We start from the raw sequence: 16156 nt of genomic DNA, 5'->3' as shown, positions 1-16156 counted from the left end.
ACCGGAGCGCCGGGCGAAGCGCCACTTCCGACTTCCGGCCGGACAGCCATCGCGCCGTGAGACAGCAGGAGTGGTGCCGAGGATGTCGTCCTGCGCGGCCTTGGCCTGGGGCCCCGGCGGAGACCCGGTGATGGAGCCTCGCAGCGCTGGCCCCGTGCAGCTGCGCTTCTCTCCCTACGCTTTCAACGGAGGGTGAGGCCCGGCAGCCGCGCCCCGTCCTGTCCGGCCCCTACCCTCGCCCGCGGGGGTCGCAGCGGCCTCTGTGGCCGTGATCGGCTCGGGCGGCCGCTGGGGTCTCGGTGTGGACGGCCAGGCGTGCAATGAGGCCGCGGGTGGGCGCGGAGGCCGGGCCTCCGCGGCGGGAGCGCTTCCCGGAGGGTCCGGGTTCACGTGGGGACTGAGAGCGAGGGTGGGTCGGGCCACGTTGTGGAGGCATCGTTATGTTTGTCCCCAAAAGGGTTCCTCAGACTGTCGTTGTTTTGTTATCTTAGGTGGGAAGTAGGATTAGTCGGCCAAGCCCTTGTTTCTAAGGGTTGGCGTACGTTCAGAGGAAGAAATGCTCGGAGGGGGCCTGTGGAAATGTCATACTTGCATATTACAGTCCAGTGGCCCCTTTTTCAAAACAACAAAAAAAGAAGAAAACCGGCATTGACTTAAAAAGATTTTATTTATTTTTAGAGAGAGGGGAAGAGAGGGAGGGAAACGTCAATGTGTGGCTGCCTCTTGCAGGCCCCCAACGTGGGACTCTGCAACCCAGGCCTGCGCCCTGACTGGGAATCGAACCCACGACTCTTTGTTTCACAGGCCGGCGCTCAGTCCCCTGAGCCACAGCAGCCGGGGCAAAACTAGCATTATCGTAAGCGGTACTTTTTCTTGATGTCCACTGAAAGAAGGGGGGTTGTAGGAAGATGCTTTGTCTGTAGCGTTGGCCAAAAGTTTATTTTTCAAGTGTTTTTCATCTTCACCAATAACTTTATTGATTTGGATATTTTGAATATGTCTGCTGTCTTCCCCTATTGGCATCTAGTGGGTGGAGGCCAGGAGTGCTGCTAAACCTCTTAATTTCATGAGACAGCCTCACAGCACAGAATTACTTGGCCAAATGTCACTTCTGACACGTTCAATCAGTCACAGCACCTTCTCCATATGCTGCACACATCTTTTTTTGTGTTTCAGTTGCATTTTTTACCTTTCCTGATATAATAAAGCATAATATACTGAAAATGCTAAGTATTTTCTTCCATCTTCAATATTAAAATGGCTGCACAAAAATTCACCAATTTTGATATTTTGTAATTGCACAGATATGACAGCTGTCATAATACAGTCTAACAAAATTGTTTCAAATGAAGTTTAAGGCAGCTAAGCACTACTGCAGCCATCACACAGAAAAAACACCGCGGACTTTTGGCCAACCCCGTAGGACCCCGGGCGGCTGTGAGTGGGGGCAGTGGTTACGGTTTGCTGACCAGACTGTGCTGACAGCGTCTATGCCCGGCTCACGCACCGATGGTAGACATGACCTGGTCATTTCATAGGCTTTGGGTTTGAGATACAGGTGCAGGTTTTGGAAGTGTTGGAAGGGAGTGGAAGGTATAGTTTTAGTCTTGGCTCTGCCACTTTCTGAACCCCAAAGCCCCACTCTTCCTCAGCTCCTTGGCGTTTCAGGGTAGGATCAAGCATTTTGTCAGTTACAAGAAGGTATCTTTTTTATTGCCCATGATGGAGAGCCTGGGGCTCCAGCCCCCGCGCTGGTGTGAAGTGGAGCTGGGACTCCGGGCCCCTGAGTTGATGCTTTCACTTTCACTTCTAGCACTTTCTGTGAGAACTAACGACGTAGTTGCTTCGTAAGATGAGTTACTAGACCCATTTAGTAAGGCAGTCGCAGATTCTTTATAAGCCTGTCCAGTGTTGAGTCCTCCATTCTCAGTCCTCACTTTTCAACCCCCTGTAACCCAGTTTAAGTACCAAACACTTAGTACTTTCTGATCATTCAGTTAAGTGACCTTCTCTGAGTCTTTGTTCTTTCTCTGCAGTAGGTATTGCTGCCGACTCTTGGGCAGCCTTTGCTTCTACTTCTGTATCTTTTAACACTTTAACTTTTAAAACGTGGTTAAACTCCAAGTCGTTAGCCCCTGTGTTGATCACGTGTCTCATTCCTGGACGAATATCCCCACGTCTGCTGCCCCAGTGTCACCTGTCAGGGCCTCTTGTTGCTGCTGCTCCTTAGGCAAAACGTTTCTGCCTGGGTGCTGTGCTCCCACCATAACTCAAGGGATTAAAGCGGAGAGCGAGCTAACGGCCTCAGCCACCTCCTTCACACGCCTCATCGTCACGTGTCAGGCTGCCCGCCCAGGTGTAAAGTCTCGGACTTCACAAGCGGTGCTCCAGCCTCGGACACATTGCCGTGGCTGTGAAGACGGGTACAGTTTGGGTGTTTGGGTGTTGGGTTTACCCATTTTTCCCTGCTCACATACTGCCCTCCCATGTGCTGGCCTTATTGGAAGTGTCTCCATTCCGTTCCACGTGTTGTGTGGTCCTCTCAGTGGCCTTGAAACTGCACTCTGCAGACGGAACTCTTCTCATTCTTGCTCGTGTAACCTTTATGGTTTCTCACGAAGATGCAAAAATCTTGAGTTTGGCACTTCGGATTGTTTTTACAGTCGGACCCCTGCCCATCACACGAGCTTTATGTCCCTGCACTTGCTGGCACGTGAAGGGACAGCTGAGTAAGCTGTTGGGAGTGTTTATTTGAACAGTTACCCATTTCCTTTCCTCCGCCGTCCGCATGGTCTGGGACGCCACCTGTGAGCGCTTCCGTGCGCATGCGGCCTCCGTGGCAGCAATGGCTGAAGTTGTCTGAGCGCTTCTGTTTTGAGGCACTTCATGCGAATGACACCATTTAACTCTCATGGTCACGTAACACAGAAAGGTGAACTTGGAGAACTTGCCCACACTCACAGGGCAAGACCAGCTCTCGGGAGACCGGTGGGGGCCCCGCACCGACCCCCACATGTGGCCACAGCTGACTCTGGGGGACCAGGTTGTTCTGGACACCAGTCAAAGGGCTTTACAATCATTAACTCGTTCGATCCTCGTAACACCCTAAAGGGCAGCTGCTGTTATGCTCTCCGAGGGATGGCTGAGGACATTGAGGCTTTGCAGAGTTAAGCATCTCGGATCTACAAAGGGGAGAGTCAGACTTAGACCCTGGCAGTCTGCTTTTGCAGTTCATACTCTAGGCCTCTTCAGTAAACTCCATCGTAAACTGCACAGCCACAACGCAAAAAGTTTCTTCTTTGTTCATTCATTTTCCAACGGATACTTGGGTGTCTGCTGAGCACTGGAAATGCAGCCCTGACCTCTTGAGCTTAGGTAACTGTCTACACCTGACTCCGTGGGCAGAGCCATGGCCTTTGGCTGTTATGAGATCAGAACCTTGCACAGAATAGGTATTTACTTTTTAAAAAGATTTTATTTTTATTCTTAGAGGAGAACGGAGGGAGAACGAGAGAGAGAAACATCAACGTGTAGTTGCTTCTCATACAACCCCAACTGGGGACCCAGCCCGCAACCCAGGCTTGTGTCCTGACTGGGAATCAAACCGGCGACCCTTTGATTTGCAGGCTGGTGCTCAATCCACTGAGCTACACCAACCAGGCTGGTGTTTAATATTTTGATAATGGCTATAACTCAGTGGCTCTTCTGTTATCTCCTGCTGGGCAACCTTTGCTGGGATGTAGGCCAGTGTTTTTAGGGCGCTCTTGATGTTTTTCCAGGTGACTTTCAGCCAGGGCTCCTTTCCCACCTCTTCCCTCCTCTGCCCAACTCAGGCGCCTGCTCCCGCCTGGCGGTGGTTGTTGTAGGGCCCACATCTCACTTTGTCACAGATGCCGTGTTTTTCTGCAGAGTGAACTTGTGTGACAGCCCTGCATGGGGCAAGTCAGTGGGACCTGTTTTCCCCAGGGGCTCTGGATGGTTGGCGTTTTTTAGCAGAAACATTTTTTAATTAAGGTATATATCTTTTTAAATACGTAATGGTGTTGCGCACTTACAGCAGAATAGGGTAAACAGGAGCTTTCTATGTGGCTCGCTCTGTGGTGATATCTGCTTTATTGTGGTCGGTGGCTGGAATTGGACCCGCACTCAATATTGGGATAGGCTCATTTACCTTCCAGAATTCATGGGGTTTTTTGTTTGTTTTTTTGTCTTCTTTCCTTAGGACGATATTGGCAATTGCTGGAGAAGATTTTTCAATTGTTGCTTCTGATACTCGATTGAGTGAAGGATTTTCAATCCACACCCGGGACAGCCCCAAATGTTACAAATTGTAAGTAGCTATTTCTAAGGACACATTTCCCAGTGTCCTGTGATAATTTAATGATACAGGAGATTTAACTTCTAAACAATGTATTCTCATGAGTTTTTAGATTGTTTGAAGCTCAGTTTGCATTTTTGTTAGGAAACAGTTTTCTAAACTTTTATTTCTTAATAATTCAGTATGCTATCTTCATGATATTTGCTGTACTTGGGTACGAACAATGCTTTTGATAACCTAAATGTTTTTATCTCAACATTTTGTTCTGAAAAATGTTTAACGTACACCAAAAATAAAATTTTATAATGTGCGCACATACACTACCACCAAGATCTTATTTGCATTTTGTGTGATTACTTGGCCATATCTTTCTGTCCTTCTGTCTATTCATTAATCCATTAAACTTTTTTTTTTTAATCTGCCTAATTTCTTTCTAACCTGAAACATTTGGCCACGTCCTAAGCAGTCACACTGTGGCTCACAGTTTTAATGGGCTGGCTACATTGTTTTCTAAAACACAAAAATAGTCATGTGCGCAGAAAGAAAATCAGTGTCTGCGTAAGTCACCTAAATGCACCTTTCAGATTGGCAGTGGTTTGTGTTCAGCGTTTCTAGAAACAGTTATAAATGGTGGTTGACTCCCGGGTTAGTCCAAAGAGCCTGTTAGCCCTGCTTATAACAGGAAGGGACTGATGATGGTCGGTTGCGGGGCTGCAGGGAGGCGGCAGAGAGGGGAGCTCTGTCCCTCCTGGGTCAGGGCAGCCCCGTCGGCACCAGAGCACTGCAGGGACGGATGGGCGCTCACACTTCTGCTCGATCCTGCCAGGCGGGGAGCTTCTAAGAGGTGAGGTCGTGTAGACTCATGCCCAGCGTCCAAGGACTGTCCTCCATGGCTGAGCAGCGTCGGGCCTCATCAGCCAGTGGAACAGGTTGAGGTCACGTCTGGTTTAGGTTTAGGTGTCTGAGTGCCAGACTTCCAGCCAAGATGGGGGTCTAGACAGACACGCTGCATCTCCCTCCACAACTAAGAAGAAATACAACTACCTCAAAACTAGAGACAACCAGAAGTTCCAGGAAACAGAGCTGCATGGAAGCCCAGCAAACAAAGATATAAAGAAGAAATACTCACCCAGACAGGTAGGAGGGGCGGAGCCCAGGCGGAGAGGACGTGGTGTGGTGGCGGCAGCAGCAGCAGCAACACCGGCGGCAGCAGGCCTGTGTAAGGCGCAGTCACATGTTTTAAAAAGCGGGGAGGGACACCCGGGGAGCGCTCCCAGCTCCTGACCAGACCACGCAGCTCACGGTCCCAGCACCAGGGAAAATGAAGCCTCATTGCTTCTGACTGTGCAGACCAGTGGGGGTTGGGGTGGAGGCAGAAACTGCTGGTCTCAGCAGAGTCCACTTGTTTAAAGGGCCCCCATGGTCCTAGAACATCTGCAGACCCACTCACTCTGGGAACGACAGCCAGGACAACTGCTAGAGAGGCGCCAGTCCCATATGGAAGTGGGAGAGATGCCTGGAAAAGGGGCCAGTGCTGAGCAAGAGGCATTATTCCCTCTGTGACCCCTCCCCCCCACACAGTGACACAGCGGGTTTCCCTGTACTGACGAATCCCTAAGGCTCCACCCCTTATAATGTAACAGGTGTGACAGCTCTAGGCAAACAAACACAGGAGCCTGTCAAGATGAAGAGACAAAAGTATGGCCCAAAAAGGGGAAAGGATCAAGGTTCCAATGGGAGAATTAAGCGACAAGGAGATAGCCAACCTAACAGATGAGGAGATAGTCAACCTAATGGAGGCAGAATTTAAAACAGTGGTGATAAAGATACTCAGGCCTGACAGATATGCTTGAGTATGGCGGACTTAGAAGAAGTGAAGGCTGTGCTAAGTGAAACGAAGGAAAATCCACACAAAACCAATGGTGAAGGGAAGGAAACCGGGGTTCAAATCAATGATTTGGAACATAAGGAAGAAAAAAACAGTCAACCAGTACATAATAAGAAAACAAGAAATGAAAAAAATGAGAGGCTTATTAGGAACCTCTGGGACAACTTTAAACGTGCTAACATCAGAATCATAGGGGTACCAGAAGAAGAGGAAGAGCAAGAAATTGAAAGCTTATGTGAAAAAATAATAAAGGAAAACTTCCCTAATCTAGAGAAGGAAATAGACATACAAGTCCAGGAAGCACAGAGTCCCAAACAAGCTAGACCCAAAGAGGACCACACTAAGACACATCATCACTAAAATGCCAAAGGTGAGAGATAAAGAGAGAATCTTAAAAGCAGCAAGAGAAAAGCAGAGAGTTTCCTACAAAGGGATGCCTCTAAGACTGTCAGCTGATTTCTCAAAAGAAACTTTGCAGGCAAGAAGGGACTGGCAAGAAGTATTCAAGGTGATGAAAAGCAAGGACCCACAACCAAGATTACTCTATCCAGCAAAGCTATCATTTGGAATGGAAGGGCAGATGAAGTGCTTCCCAGACAAGGTGAAGCTAAAGGAGTTCATCATCACCAAGCCATTATTATGTGAAATGTTAAAAGGACTTATTTAAGAAAAAGATCAAAACAATGAACACTAAAATGACAACAAACTCACAACTATCAACAACAGAATCTAAAAAATAAAAACAAAATCCAACTAAGCAAACCAGAATAGGAACAGAATCATTGGTATGGGATCATTTGGAGGGTTATCAGCTGGGAGGGGGAAGGGGAGAAAGGGGGAAATGGTGCAGGGACTAAGAAGCATAAACGGTTGGTACAAAACAGACAGGGGGAGTTAAGAATAATATGGGAAAGGGTGAAGCCAAAGAACTTATATGCACAATCCATGGGCATGAACTAAGGGGGGTGAGATTGCTGGAGGGAAGGGGGGTGCTGGGCAGAGGGGAGCAAAGGGGAAAAAAAATTGGGACAACTGTAACAACATAATCAATAAAATATACTTGAAAAAAAAGATTTCCAAGTGCCAAGGAGCCATTGCCACATGTTTATGGTGACTTGTGTGTCTTTTAATGTGACCGTCATATAATTAGTTTCAGGTGTACACCATGATTCTAATTTGTTTATGTTGCAAAACAATCACAGTAAATCTAGTTTAAACCTGTCAGCACACGTGGTTGCGCTGGTATTTTTCTGAGATCTCTCTCAGCATCTGTCAAGCGCACAGGACAGCACGGCCCCAGGCTGCACGTCACTGCCCCGTGAGCCGTCACGGTGCCCATCGTAGGCGCCAGCTGTTGGGGGGGAGGTTACACTAGACATTGGTCATATGTCCTACAAGTACGTTTTCTTTGTTTTTTTCTGTTAGACTTTGTATTTTTCTCTATAGCAGTTTTATTTTGTACGTAGTCAAAAATGAACCTTTTCTGTGGGGACACTGGGTTGTATCCCATTTAAGTCAGCTGCCCACAACTGTAAATTATGGGGGAAAAAAACACCCTTGTTTTCCTTAGTCCTTTCATAGTTTCATTATTTCTTTAAATCTTTGATTCATCTGTAACTTATTTGGTGTTGAAGTTAGATGTCAGATTAAAAAGGGCGAACTAGTCCCATTACTATGCAGTGAATAAAGGGAATAGGAGTTTTAAATTTTAAATTGCCCAAAACATGTTTTGCTTTACTGTCTAACCAACTCAGTGTCCTGAAATGTGCCTTTTACAGGACAGATAAAACAGTCATTGGATGCAGCGGTTTCCATGGAGACTGTCTTACCCTGACGAAGATTATTGAAGCGAGACTGAAGGTAGACTCGTTTTACATGTGTGACCACTGCAAGCTGGTAACTCGTTAGACTCCTTGGCACACAACCCGTGCCCTGCAGCGGCCCTGCGGGCACCGTCCACCCCAGGAGGGTTCTCTTCCCTGGAGAACAAAGCAGGTCGATTTCTGTGGAGAAGACAGGCCTTTTGGCAGGCGCTTGGTCGGGAATGCTGTGGGCTGATTTGCGTCCCCTTACAGACAGGACACGTGCACAGGAGTCGGGGGTCCGGCCAGGTGCACCCTGAGCTGTCCCTGCCTCCCACCGTCATAAGATTTGGTTGTCAGAAGGCAGGTGGGCCAGCAGGGAGGGGTGGTGATAGGAGGAAGGGACAGAGGAGGGAGACCAGCAGTGGGATGAGGTCTGAGCCCGGCACTGTGGGCGTGGAGGGCTGGGCTGCTGCGCTTGTGAGCCAGGGCGAGGCGGGGCTGGTCTGTGGCCTCAGCTCTGTAGGTGAGTTGGTTTCCAGTGGGTTCCAGAGGAGGCCAGGGCTATTTGGACGGGGCAGGTGTTAACAGCAGCCAGTGAGGACACACTCGGCTCAGGTGGGGTGGGATCCAGTCCCCGTCGTTGGCACTCGGAGGTGTAGTGTTTCCAGACGGCGCAGCCAGGGGGGCTTGTCTGAGCTGCTGGTGGTCTTTCGGTACCAGCCCTGCAGCCTGTGGTTTTCCCCTGTCATGTTGTGGCCTCACATGGTCATTCTTAAGTCACTGGTGAGTCCCGCTGGGACAGGAAAAAGTGAGTGGCAGCAGTGAGGAGGGGCCCTGAGCGCCTCTCCCCTGTCGCGGTCGCAGGACTGCAGGGGTGTGCTCACCTGCGTCTGCCTCCTGAGTGTGCACAGACGCGGTGTCCTTCACGCTTCGCCAGCCGTCAGTACTTCCTGCAAGTTGTACTCACGTGGAGAGCGTCAGTGACTTACACGTCTTGTGTACGTGTGGTTTCTGATCCGTATTTCACAAATGGAACTTTGGGGACAAAAGCACACGTGACGGGGGGAGGGCCGTTTGTAAATAAAACGAGAGTCACTGAGTTCAGCTTCATGCACAGGCCTTCCTGCGGCATCTCTGACATCGTTACGTACACAGCAAGGTGAATAACTGGTGCCGGTTTTGAAGTGGAAGTAAGAAGTTTCTATGGCTTCCACTTGGGAAAAGCTTCTGGACACACACTTACCCATCCCTCCCAGCTCATTTCTGCGCTGTCTTCAGTATCTCGTCCCTGTATGATTTCACAGTACTTCTTAGGTAGAGATATTTGCTGTGTAGCTGACAAAATGGGGAACGTAATTTCATTTTCTGTTTGCTGTTAGCTAAGTTAGGACTCCTGAGGGAGAGGCAAATGCAGGCTCGGGAGTCAGTGAGTAAGGGCCTGTCCCCAATGGCAGCTGCTTTCGGGAGCAAGGCCACCGCGCTGTCCGGGAGCCCCGTGCAGCGTGGGGGTGGCTCTGCCCTCCGTTCTCCCAGGTGGCTGCGTGCAGAGAGGGCCCTGCCCTGGGTCTGAGCCGGGTCGGCAGTGTCTGTGAAGGCCCGGACGGTTCATGCTCTCAGCTGTACGGGTCACTTGGTCTTTGTGGCAGCTGGTGAAGTGCCGCAGCAGACGGAGGCAGTATGTGACGGAGGAGAGAGGCGGCTCTCCTTCTGTGGAGACACGGGGTGGGCCGGACGCAGCACTGGCTGCGGGGGGCTGGCTGCGGTCTGGGTGCGCGTGGGGCGCGGGGCCGCTGCCTCTGCCCCGCGAGGGTGCATTTGCTCTTGAGTTTGCGTCCTTATGTCGAGATCGGGATGGCACGGAAAATAGTCTGTAAACGGGTACCTGCGGGCAGACTTCCCATTCTTTCACCTAAAGGCTCTTACAGCCCCAGAGTGACAGGGTGTAATGAGTCATTATTTTATCTTAGTCGTAGTGTGGGTTTTGATGATGAGAGAAGCAGGTGTGCTATTTTTACCGACACATGCATTTATTCCTTCCACGTGCCTGCTCGCTGCTCCGGCCTGTCATGCGGCCCGCGCCCACGCCCGTGTCTGTCGCGACGGCAGATGTACAAGCACTCCAACAACAAGGCCATGACCACCGGGGCGATAGCCGCACTGCTGTCCACCATCCTCTACTCCAGGCGCTTCTTCCCGTACTACGTCTACAACATCATCGGGGGGCTCGACGAGGAAGGTACGGCGTGCGGGCGGCTGGGGCGGCACGTCCTCGGGTGTGCGTTTCCGTCGGGGGGGAAGAGAACCCTCGAGGCCACCTTGCCCGACCTTTTCGTTTTCTGATAATCGCAGCGATGAGGAGACTGGGGCTGAGAGGGAAGTAAAGTAGTGGCCGGGGACACCGGTGGCGTGACAGTGATGGTGAGGCAGGCCATTATTTTACTATTTTCTCAAGATCTTAAATGACTTCAGAAAGGGATGAGTAACGTTTTGATCTTACAAAAACAACTCCGGCCTCGAGAAGCTTAACCTAATAATGGCCGTTCATTAACAAACCTAGTTGACCTCAAAAAGTTTGTGAGCAGGGACGTCTGAGAAGGACAGCCTGCGTTTCCACCGGTGTTTTCAGGACGTTCCTTAAACTCCCCCAGTTTGCTGGCCGAGCCAGACCAGGGTGTTCCCATCTGCCTCTGTTCCTCAGCTCGAGCGCTGATCTGGGCTTCTCCCAGGTCTGGCTTGTGGTGACTTGGTTGCTTCCAAAAACCAAACATTCTCCCAGGACAGACCGGCGCTGCCGTGCCGTGTGGTTGGTGCAGCGTCTGGGTGAGGGTGTCGGGAAGTGAGTCTTCACTTTTGAGGGGCAAGTTCTGGGAGGGAGGAGTCCAGCCTCCCTTAGTCCCTCCGCTCCAGGCTGGTGTCCCTTGCTGTCCCCCAGGTTTTCTGCTGTCCCCTCTCTCAGCTGTTACCCGTGCACACAGGCTCTGGGAGCTTTCTGATCTTACCCCTGCCCCGGCTCATGTGGGCAGTTTCCTTCGGGGCTTTCAGCCTCCTGTGAAAACGGCGTGGAAAGAACGGGAGCGGCAAGCAGCCATCAGCTGCCCTGACCTGGGTCGTCACGTTCAGCCACAGATGAGCTTGCCTGGCCCAGCACAGCACGTCTGGTGCCTTTGGGACTTAAATTATGTCTGACTTGAATGTCAGATTAATAAATTCAGGTTTTAACCACATCCATAACAGCTACCGTTGACTTTCAGCTGGGCAGGCAGGGCCGTGAGCGTCCTGAGAGCCAGGCTGGTTTGGGAACGTGGCCGTTGGCTCCGTGGCGGAGCGAGGCTGTGGGGCTGGGCCGTGGGCTGCCCTCTGCGGTCCGCGGGGCAGGGATCCCGGTTTGGTCGTGTCCGCAGGCCGTTCCGGCTGCCTCTTCCCTCCTCGCCTGCTTTGCTGTGGCTGTCATTGCAGTGACTTTATTTCTGAGAGATGTGGGTGAGCGGAGTAACAGTCCTGCCTTTTTCTCCCCCCAGACTGTCTTCAGCTCTGGCCAGCGCCTCCGCTTTTCTCAGTGTGTCTCCAGCAGGGTTCTGAAGAAAAAATCAGGAGAGCTTTTTAGAGACCTCGCTTTTACGTTATTTTTTTTTATCCTGGGACCTGAAATCCCTTGTCCAGGGTCCTCTCTCATTCATTGTGCCTTTTCCTCTGCCTTCACCACCAGCTCTCCTTTTTATTTCCTGGTTTCCTTACGTTTCTTTAAGTATCCTGTTCTCATTAGATTTTTTGGCACTTTCTTGGAAGTTTTCTTGGGTTATCTGCATTTTATCAGGTTGCTTTTTCATTTTGTTTGTTTTGGTCTCTGTCTTCTGCTTTGGGGGCGTCCTTCAAATTTCTCTCCTGATTGTCGGCTGCCGTTCACCCCGACAGACACCCCCACCTGCGGGCGTCAGGTCTCCGGCGGCCTGGTGCCCCGTCTCTGCCAGAGCGGGGGCCCTGCCACCCTGCAGTGGACAAAGCAGAGCAGCCCGTGGCGGCTGCTCTGTCACCCGTGCCCACGTCCTCAGCTCCTGCGTTCGGTTCCGGCGGCCTGTGCTTTAAGGGTCACTTATGCCCCTGGGGAGTCGTGCCTTGTAAGGGATCCACCATTGCTCTCATGCGGAGCACAGGTGGCTTTCACAGGCCTGCGTGTCATGGCAGAGACGTCTTTGTGACGCCCCCACGGTGCAGAGCTGCAGGTGACCCTTCTCCTGCCCCCCGTCTCCGTTTGCTCATCTTTCCACACGTGTGTGTGACACAGGTAACGGAGACACCTCCCTTGGGCTGTACGGAAGGATAGGACTGCGCCGTGTGTATTCAGCGCTGTCACCCGTGGGCGTGCTGTGTTCTGCTCATGGACTTGAGGCGGCTTACGCGCGCGGCAGTGGTCTTGTGTGCACGCGGGCGAGCGGCAGAGGCGGCGGCTGTGCTCCGCACCGACCGCAGAAGGGCGCGCGTTGCAAAAACCGGTGCCGCTCCTTGGCCGCGGGGGCAAAGGAGGCTTGGCCTGCGTGTGCGCTCTTGTGGGGAGCCCTGCTCTGCCAGAACTTCCCGGTGTGACCAGTTCTGCCACCGGATCGCTCCTCAGCCGGCGCTGTCGCCTTGCTCCCTCGGGAGGGCCCACCCACTGCAGTACTGCAGCAAGAACGGGGCGCCCCTTCGTTCTGCGGCGCAAAGCAAGTGCTTTCGTTTGGGCAGAACGAACCCTTGTGTGGGCGTCTGTCGGAGTTTCTCCTCGACTGCGTTTCCGGGGTGCCGAGTGTGCCTCCTGTTGGGTCAGAGGTGCGCAGTCAGCGTTCCCGCGGCTGCTCCCATCGGCGCGGGGGGCACTCCAGTCTGTGCTCAGCGCACCAGCCTGTTGACTAGGACGTCTGGGAGGCATTTTGTGACCGTCACGCGGCGTGCCTGCGAGGTCATGTCCACAGAGGGAGTCACAGGGTGGAGATGGGCGGTATCACCACGGAGAGGGTGCAGTCTGGTGGCAGATGCCGGGTGGGGACGTGCGCAGGTGGGCTCTGCGGGCGGGCGGGGGACAGACGGCGGGGCCTGTGCACCTGGCGGTGCTGCGTTCTGAGCTGGCTGGGCTGTTGGCGGGGTCAGGGGTCGTGCGTGTGCCCTTGGGCCTGAGCTCAGTTTCACCCTGATGTGGGGTCGGGGTGTGTCCTCACGGAAATGTTCTCCTTCTTGAAGGGAAGGGGGCCGTGTACAGCTTCGACCCGGTGGGGTCCTACCAGAGAGACTCCTTCAAGGCCGGAGGGTCCGCGAGCGCCATGCTGCAGCCCCTGCTTGACAACCAGGTAACAGCCCTGCCCCAGGCGTGGGGACGCCACGCGCCCTCCCCTCGAGTCTCCTCTGTCAGCTGGGGAGCGGGGGCCGTCAGGGTCTCGTAAATCACTGGACAGCTGGGCTGACGTGCCCCTCAGACCTCCCCACAGCAGCCTCGCCGCTCCCACACGCGTGGACGCCGGGCCTCTGGGGCTGACACGGGTCTCACTGCTCCTGCAGCGTCACTCTTGTCATGAAAACCCCTTTCTCCCGATACCACTTCTGTGTCACTTCGCCTCCTTTTCCATTTCTGCCGGCTCGGTCTGGCCTGGGGGGTTGTCTGTCCCCTCACACGTGCTCTGCCTCCGGCTCACGGCCCTGGTTCGTCCTCCTCATTCCTCTGAAATGGGCCACAGGCGGGAGCATCTCTGCCCACTGCTCCCCTGCCTCCTCCCCCGTCCGTGCTCACGCCGCTGTCCCTGGGAGCACCGCGCTGTCCTGTCTCCACGCCCTCACCTGCTGCAGCCTCGGTCCTTCCCACGCTTCTCCTTCACGCCCGACTAGAATGTCCCTCTCCTGGTGGGTTTGGTCATGGCCCCGGGGTTCTCCTCCTCCTCCTCCTCCTCCTCCTCCTCCTCCTCCTCCTCCTCCTCAGGTCCTCACCCTCGCAGGCTCTGCCCAGCTGTGTCTGCCTCCCCGCAGCGCAGGCTGCTCAGGAGCCAGAGCGCTGGCCCCGTGAACCCTTGTTGAGGAGCGTTGGGTCTGTCCCCCACTCGCAGGCACGTGAAGGCGCGGGGCCTTGGCCCACCCTCGTGCGCCACACGGTGCCTGATCCAGGTTTCCGGTCCCACCAGGTTGGCTTCAAGAACATGCAGAATGTGGAGCACGTCCCACTGTCTTTGGACAGAGCCATGCGGCTGGTGAAGGATGTCTTCATTTCTGCCGCCGAGAGGGACGTGTACACGGGGGACACGCTCAAAATCTGCATTGTGACCAAGGACGGCATCCGGGAGGAGACCGTCCCCCTGAGGAAGGACTGAGGTCCGGGCCATCGCGCTGCTGTGTTTCGTGTTTCATTAAAAAAGAAGCCCCACCGTCCTCGTTCTGTTACCACTTGTCTTATTCCGGGAAGTTCACTTTCTTCTTCCTTTCACTTTCCTCATTCTTCCCATACTTTTCTGTCTTCCGGAGCTATCTTTGCGTTTTAAGGATGAAAAAAACAGAGCGTGTCCGTTTTTCTTACATTCATGAGCAAGAAATTGGCCTGGAAAAGATGACTCTGATCCGTGCAGATAGCCCATCTATTAAGACAGGTTTACACCTCCCGATTTAACCTTTAATCTATCTTGGTTGTATTAAAACATTAGTGGATATAAATTAAAGACCTTAAAGTTTGCCCTGACCAGTGGCTCACTGGGGGGCCTCATTCTGCAACCAGAAGGTCTCCGGTTTGATTCCTGGTCGGGGTACAGGCCTGGCCGGGGGCCTGCAAGAAAGTCGATGTTTCCCCCTCCTTCTCCCTCCCCTCTCTAAAATTAAGTAAATACTTAAAAAAGGTGTAGTGGCTGTTCTAGAGACACATCGTCAAATCACCAAAAGAGAAGAAAGTTGTAAAAGCAAAATAGCTCTTTAAATAGGCTTTTGCCAGAAATCTGGGATGATTTTTCCAAATAGTTTAGGAATATTAAAATTGAGACCTAAATATTTCGATAGAGCTAAGGTAGTTTTTGTTTTAGAGCTATTACATACATTTTAACTCCCCTTGGTAGGACATTGGCCTAGTTTTCTTGGTGTTGCGAGCAAGTCAAATTATACAACGCAACCTAGGAGTTAAGATTTGCTTTGTGGCCTAATGGGTTTTACTGTTGACCTCATCAGGAATTAATTAAAACGATTAAAGCCCCTAGTGGGCATGTGTTTTAAAATTTGTCCTACAGATAGCTGTTAGGTCCTCTGTCGCACACGCCATGGTGAGGTCTCACCCACGTTGCTCCTACGAGGTCCCAGGTGAGAGCCACAGGCTGTCCGTGTTCACTGTATCAGCCTGTTCACTAGAGAAACGGAGCCGAGGGGACACGGGCAGATTGATGGTGAGGAGCCGACTCACGATTATGAGCTGCCGTCCGCAAGCCTGAGACCAGAGAGCTGGGGGCGTGGACTCCAGGTGGAGTGTGAAGGCCGCGAAACAGGACAGCGGCCGGTGCTGGGCCCTGTGTCCTGGGACCAGGGGACCGTTGTCCCCACTCAGATGCTCCCTCCACTGGGGTTCCTCACCCTGCTCTGCTTGGTTACCGATGTCAGTGTTCACACCTACGAACCCTCAGACACCGGAAATAACAGCCAAATGTCTGGGCACCCTGTGACCCAGTCAAGTTGGCACAAAATTAACCACTGCGATGATAAAAGCTAGGGATAGTTTTATCTGTTTTATTTGTTTCAGAGGGTTTCTAGTTGAATTGGGGATTTAGTTTTTCAGTTTGAAGTTACATAAATTGGTGTGTCTAGAATTTTCTATGAGGTCACCTCTCAAGGTTTCTAGGGAAGTTCTCCAAATCCATGGTGTCTTTCCCAGTTTCAGTTACAAACTGTCTCACCTGGTTTTCCTCTGGGCCTTGCACGCAGCCTCATTTGAAGGCCTGGATTTGAAGGAGGCTGATCTGTGGATCGTGCTGCTGCCCACTCTGACTCCAGCTCGTTGGGCAACTTTTCTAGGTGATTCAGCCATCATCCCTGACCTGGAAAAGGCAGCGTTTTAGCCCTTGGGTACATTTGAGGGACAACTTAACTTTGACAGCCAGCCTCTGGTTCTGGTTAGAAAGCTGCCGTTACATTCAGAGCTATGTTCCCGCTTGCCACGCA

At 52.3% G+C, this 16156-nt stretch overlaps 1 protein-coding gene across 1 annotated transcript; it reads left to right on the top strand.

Annotated features, from left to right (window-relative positions):
• The first annotated feature begins 26 nt into the window (after nt 1–26).
• On the top strand, nt 27–14692 carry PSMB1 (proteasome 20S subunit beta 1). Its single transcript, XM_090280114.1, has 6 exons — nt 27–192; nt 4223–4330; nt 7985–8066; nt 10118–10247; nt 13223–13329; nt 14152–14692. Exons 1-6 carry the CDS (start codon nt 83–85, stop codon nt 14335–14337), a joined length of 723 nt encoding a protein of 240 aa, XP_090136240.1. The 5' UTR covers nt 27–82; the 3' UTR covers nt 14338–14692.
• The last annotated feature ends 1464 nt before the right edge of the window (nt 14693–16156 follow it).

This window comes from Furipterus horrens, unplaced genomic scaffold, assembly GCF_987537825.1.
Source record: "Furipterus horrens unplaced genomic scaffold, mFurHor1.1.pri manual_scaffold_6, whole genome shotgun sequence".
NCBI classification, from domain to species: Eukaryota; Metazoa; Chordata; class Mammalia; order Chiroptera; family Furipteridae; genus Furipterus; species Furipterus horrens.
This window is presented reverse-complemented; position numbering and strand designations above follow the sequence as displayed.